General features: G+C 51.2%; 1 protein-coding gene across 1 annotated transcript; it reads left to right on the forward strand.

Annotated features, from left to right (window-relative positions):
* Positions 1 to 3,413: 3,413 nt before the first annotated feature.
* LOC101591880 (myeloid cell surface antigen CD33) lies at positions 3,414 to 4,369 on the forward strand. Its single transcript, XM_023704900.1, has 2 exons — positions 3,414 to 3,891; positions 4,059 to 4,369. Exons 1-2 carry the CDS (start codon positions 3,435 to 3,437, stop codon positions 4,367 to 4,369), a joined length of 768 nt encoding a protein of 255 aa, XP_023560668.1. The 5' UTR covers positions 3,414 to 3,434.
* Positions 4,370 to 6,319: the final 1,950 nt, after the last annotated feature.

A 6,319-nucleotide genomic window follows, 5' to 3' on the forward strand; every position in this document is an offset into this window, starting at 1 on the left:
TTGCATACATTCTTCCTAGTGGTTAATTGCTGCACAAGATGCGGACATGATATCCTATTTACAAACACTTCCATCTAAACCCTTAAGCTCCCCATTACTCTCTGCATTTTTAAACATTTCCAGCAAAAATACAGCACTCTTCTTGGGCCACCGACCCTGTGTGCAGCCCCATGTTTGGTCTGGCCACACCTACCAGCTGCACCATTGTAACGCTGGAATGGCACACACTGCTTCCTGAATGTGACATCCTTCAGATACGTGGTGGCCTTTCAGATATGCATACCTTGATGGCCTGGGCAGTTTCATGCGTGTTCTTGAAGTGAACGAGAAGATTTGAGCCTCTTGATTTGCATAATTTTGTCGGGTTTTCTGGGTCGAGAGAGTAGCGAGTCATTTTCACAGGTCACCTCAGGCCGCTGGCAGGAAGCCTCGGCAGACGTAAGTTTTCCCAGCATGCCGTGTTCTCAAGAATCTGTCCGGAATTACTGTATGCGCCCCTCTCATATGACATCTCATCCACGGGCTTCCCCCTCGGGTTGCTCTCTGCTGGCTGACACTGTTTCTGCATTCTCGTCTGAGTTCCTGCGCACTGCGCTGAGCACATTCCAAGCTGCTCCTGGGTGTTACGGCCTCAGTCATTCCAGATACCCTTCTCCCACTAGAGATCCTCCTGGGTGTGCTCAGGAAGGACAAAAGGGCCCAAAGACAGTGCTTGAGGGACCTCAGCTGAGGGAGGAAGTCAGTCAGGGAGAGAACCTGTGAGGAAGGATGGGCATGGTGAGAGGCTCATGACAGCCAGCTGCAGATCCAGGCAGTGAGCTCGTGAAAACATGGCGAGAGCAGAGGGCACAGGCTGTAGTGCCGCAGCACACAACTGGGGTGAAGGGAGACCCAGTGGAGGAGGGACAGGGGTGATCACAGGTGCTGAAGAGGAAACACGCTCATTCACTGTCACCTTTCTATCAGCATTTTATCTTGATGGATTAATTAAAATAATTTTCTTAGATTGATTTGTAATATGTGCAGTCCTTAGTTCTCTGATACTAAGTTATAAGTGAGAAAATATATGGCATTTACCAGCATCATTATCAGACAAATGAACAGAAGTGCTAACACCAGATGCACGCGTGCTAACACCAGATGCGCGCATGTGCTGTTCCGAGATCCACTCACCCTGCTCTGTGAGGAGGACGCTGACACTTGAGTGACTGCTCGAGGCCGCCAGCACCTCTGCGGTGGGACCTGGCACATCCTGTGCGAATCTAGACTGCGCTGCAGTTCGGAGGATTGCTTTTGTGCTGTGTTGTGAATATTTAAATGGCAATGGAATACCCAACTCTGACAACGCTAAACCCAAAAAGGGGATATAAATGAAGGTCCATTTTGTATCTGTAAACACAAAATAGTTAGGATACATATATAGCCACTCTCTCTTAATTCAGTGAGAAGAAAGATTTGTACTACTAGTGTGGACAGGATATCGTGTCTGCATCTTGTACTATGAATAACTACTATGAAGACAACAATACGCAGTGCATTAATTATTGTAACTGTCCTACTAATCGGCTCTGAAACTGTCTCATTGCTATTTCTTTCTCAATAAAATTAATAAAGAAAAGATGATTTTGGGAAATCTCCTGGAATAACAATTTGGAAATACACAGCACATCATCATTAATGACACGCCCCTGGGCAGCGCTTCCAGAACGCGCTCCTGCTGTCCCAGAAGAACCAGAGCTCCTTGCCGAACCTTCCCCCTTCCTCCCGCTCCCAAGCATCTGCCCAGCATTAGTCTCCTCTTGCTTTTATGCATTTGAGCTTTTCTGATTTCACATGATATCTCCTGATGTGAAATTGGGTCTCCGTGCACTGAACGTTCCTCATGTCCTGGAATTCATCCGCGCCATGGGAGAGGTCCGGACGTCCTTGCTGTCTCAGACTGAATAACTGCATGGGTGTGCCTGCGTGTGTACCTGTGTTCTGTGTGTGTGTGAGTCTGTGTGTGTCGCTTTCTCTGAGGCAGCCATCCGAGGATGAGGACATGTCATTGAATCTCCATGACTGTGAAATGAAGGTCCTGTCTCTCTCCTATTTCTGAAGTCAGGGTCCCGGGGCAGATCCAAGGGTCCCGTGGGTGGCCTCCCCGGACTCCACGCCACCACTCATCTGTTGGAGGGTCCTGTCTCCTGTGGCTCTGGGCCCTGCCCCCTCGCTCTCAGCATCCATGGGCAGGAGCCCTCATCCCGGGCAGCCTGTCTGCTGTTCCTCAGCTTCTCCAGGACACGGCCATTGTGATTGTACACAGGCACTGTCTCGACGGTCCAGGAAGGACTGTGCAGCCCGAGGAAGTGCACACAGCGCCATCTGCAAAGCTCTGCTTAGCAAAATGACAGTATTGAGAAGGTTCAGCTCCAAGGCCTGGCACTGTGGGAGCCCCACTGTGCCCTCAGAGATGCCCTGTGACCTTCTACACCCGGGGGTGCCCAGCCCTGTCTCCTCTCATCATCTTTGCCCTTCCACATCCCGGCACGTGAGTGACTTCCTGCATGACACACATCTGGGAAGAGGGGATCTGATTCACCGGGAAAGCCCAAGTAGAGAGCGAGACCTCCCTGTGAGCTGAGGCCAAGATTAATTAGCGCTTCTGTATGCTGAAGACAGAGTGAAGCTCACTGCGTCCCACTGAGCACAGGTGCACAAGGACTTTCTTCTGCGTGGACACAGAGCTCATGTTCTCTCTGTGTGACGTGAACACGCTGCCTGCTTGTGCCTCGAGGTGTTGCTCTGCGGGCGCCTCTGTACTGTGCTTGCAGAACAAAGTCTTCCTCCTGTCGTAAAGTGCTCTCAGCCTGCCACCCTGATCTGTGGCCTGGAAGCTCCAGCGTTGGCCAGCGCAGGCTCAGGCTCAGGGCTGCCCTGGTCCTCTCGTGTCCAGCGGCACACACGCTTCAGGCTCCTGCGTGTTGCTGAGAGAATAAACAGTGAACTTGTGCACACACTTTCCTGAGGACGCCTCCTCCTTTCTTCTTTCCAGGACACAAACAGCGTTCAGAATCCTTTCTCCTTCTTCACCATTCACACCTCGACATAGGAAAAGGTGCATCCTTGCTGGGCCAGCCGGGAGGGAGGCGGCCTGACCCTCGCTCGTGACTCTCTCTCTCAGGTGTCCCCACATCCCTGGCCAGCCCAGTGCGCAAACAAGATTCCAGGATGGGGCCAGGAGGAAGGTCCTCCTCCTGTCTTCTCTCTGGGTGATTCTCTGCCCTACTTCCATTCTGTGAGATGGGGCTGCTTGCACAGGGCAATGGTTTGAGTTCCTCTTCTGTGAACCGCCCAGCTCTTGCTCCACCCTGACTTGCGAGGCTCACACAGCACTTCCCCTCCACACTGTGTCCTTCAGTGCGAACAGAGGAGCCAGGACGGTGAGCTCTGAGATGCTGCTGCCCCTGCTGCTGCTGCTGTGGATGCAGGGAGAAGGGCAGTGGGGGCTGGGAAGAGCTGAGCGTCGTTTACCATCAAGGTGCTTACCTGACAGTGTGAAATACAGGCTGGAGGTGCCCGAGTCAGTGAGTGTCCAGGAGGGCCAGTGTGTCCTCGTGCCCTGCAAAAACCCGGACTCTCGAGTGAACTCCATGACTGTCCTTAGCTACTGGTTTGAGGAAGGGGCTGATACAAGTCATGACTCCCCTGTGGCCACAAACGACCTCCAACGCCAAGTGCAGGATAGAACTCAGGGCCGGTTCCGCGTCTTCCTGAGGACACAGCCCAAGAACTGCTCCCTGCACATCAGAGACGCACAGAAGGGTGACAGTGGCTCATACTTCTTTCGGGTGGACTCAGGAAGTGTACAATGGAGTTACTGTGCAGACCTGGTCTCTGTGAAAGTGACAGGTAAGTCCTGGGCACCAGGCACAGGTGGTGGCGGCCTCTGGATTTGGCTGGGATGAATGCTGTCTGTGGCAGGGCTGGGATTCAAGTATTAGGACCTCAGGAAAAGCTGGGTTGGGGCCTGCACTTCTTAACCCTTCCCTCCTGATTGCTGTTCCCTCTCCTCCCAGCCCTGACCCACACCCCCGACATCCTCATCCCTGGGACCCTCATGCCTGGCCGCCCCAGCAACCTGACCTGCTCTGTGCCCTGGGCCTGTAAGCAGGGGACACCCCCCATCTTCTCCTGGAGGTCAGCTGCCCTCACCTCTCTGGGCCCCAGGACCACCCACTCCTCTGTGCTCACCCTGAGCCCCAGGCCCCAGGACCATGGCACCAACCTCACGTGTCAGGTGATGTTCCCTGCTGTTGGTGTGAGCGTCGAGCAGACCGTGCTGCTCAACGTCAGTGGTGAGTACTCTGCCGGGTACCCCAGTTGCTAGGCCTGTGAAGGCCAGGAAGACAGGGGCTCAGAGTTCCTTTAATCTGTGCACGATTCCTGCCTCTGCAGGGGATTTAGAAGTTCTGTCCTGTCCCTTATCATTTGTGTGTGGTCCTGGGAGTGGGGACCTCTTGTGTCTCAGTGCTGGGAGCCTCGCTGGGCGAGCAAGTGCAGGGACAACTCTGTCCTTTTCTGAGATGTCCAAGAAGAAAAACCAAACCTCTTCCTCTTCTAAAGGCTGCAAGAAACTTTCTGGTTTGTGTCTCCCAGCAGCTGGCCCAGGATGAGAGAGGAGCCTTTCTGGGGCTGGGGACAGGACCTCTTCAACTGTGCTGGGACTCTCTGTCCTAACTCACCCAGTGACAGAGCTGCCTGTGCAAACCCAAGGACTCCTCCCATGCACAGAAGCCAAAGCAGCATTGAGCTTGCTGCCTGCCCCCTCATTCGCAAAGATACCACAGAGAGGAAGACCTTCACTAGCACAATGACACGGCCCCTGCACTTGGGGTCCAGCACTGCACCTATAGCCTGAATCTCAGCACGGTAGAATAAAGCAGAGCCTCAGGCAACCAGTAACCGGTTGTAGTCTGTCCTCAGATGCTCAGTCCCTCCACAGGAAGGTCCCTGAGCACATGCTGCCCTGAGCCTCAGTCTGTCCTCCCAAGGTCAGAGAGGTCACAGTTTGTCAGGAGCACAGATGGTCCTGGTGCACCCTCACAGTAGCCCCCACTGCATGAGGACCCAAATGTTGTCATCATCATCTACCAGTGTGTGCCAAAATGTTGAGGTCCTAAATGCAAATTAAGCTGGGTCACGTGGTTCCTCTTGCTCTGATGCACATAACCAAGTGGTTCGCAGGAAGCGCGGGCACAGTTACACTCCAAACACTGAGAGTGCCGACAGCAAGTGTGCATCAGCCAAAGAACCGTACTGTTTGCTTTGGATGTTCATCTTCAGATCTTTGTTTAAACCTGGAGCATTCAGGAAAGGCTGCCAGTGAGTTGCTGTAAACTCCATGATACAACATTGGAAAAGATGCCAGGGAGATACCTCAATAGAATAAGCACTTCTCTAGCAAGCACAAGGATCTGAGCTCAATTCCCAGTTCTGGAAAAAAAAAAAAAAAAAAAAACTTTTAAAATTATTTTATTTGTTACTTTATTTCTTACAAGGTCTCAATACACACATCAGACTCATAGTGCACCTCCTGTCTCAGCCTCCTCAGTACTGGGATCACAGGTAGGCGCCATTACACCTGATCTCTGTGCCTGGTTCAGCATGACCATGGGTAGGAATGATGTGGTATGTTTTGCCAGGGATCAAACCCCGCTCCCTGTGCTTGCCTAAGCAGGAAGTTAGTCCACTGAGCCATCTTGCTGGCCTGTGTTAGGAGGTTTGAAGTTCTTTGTCATTCTGTGGAAAACCTGTTGGGCCAAGGGACCGTGGCCAGCTTGGCATATGCTTCCAGGCACTAAAGCTAGCTTCTGAAATTGTAGGTAGGCAGTTGGAACGCCAATCTGTCTCTTGAGTCCCATTGTGGAATTTTTCACCAGGGGGTGAAATTTGGTGTCTCTGTACATTTCAACTTTATCTCTGCATACTTTCTTCAGATAAATTGCAATAATATTAAAATCAACACTTTTAATGTAAAACATGCAGCAACTTGAATTTAATACATCAATACTAAGGCATGACCTGCACTATTCTGTCATTCCAGAACCTTCATCAGCCCAGAAAGAAACCCTGCCTCCCACACCTATGACCTATGACTCTCTCTTTTTTTTCCTTTTTTTTTCCTTCTTATTTATTTATTTATTTATTTACAAAATCTCAAAACAAGATTTTAGGAGAGTAACAATGGTTAATACATTGTGTATTGTTACTGCCAAAGTAGTTTCTCATATTATAAGATATAGGCAAGAAATAATAAATAAACAACATAGGTACAAAC

This window comes from Octodon degus, unplaced genomic scaffold, assembly GCF_000260255.1.
Source record: "Octodon degus isolate 3935 unplaced genomic scaffold, OctDeg1.0 scaffold00206, whole genome shotgun sequence".
Lineage (NCBI taxonomy): Eukaryota > Metazoa > Chordata > Mammalia > Rodentia > Octodontidae > Octodon > Octodon degus.

Excerpts from the sequence above, each read along its gene's own strand:
- LOC101591880 (XM_023704900.1), top strand. The coding sequence starts at position 3,435 with ATGCTGCTGCCCCTGCTGCTGCTGCTGTGGATGCAGGGAGAAGGGCAG. Across the intron at positions 3,892-4,058 it reads GGTCTCTGTGAAAGTGACAG|CCCTGACCCACACCCCCGAC; the intron begins GTAAGTCCTGGG and ends CTCTCCTCCCAG.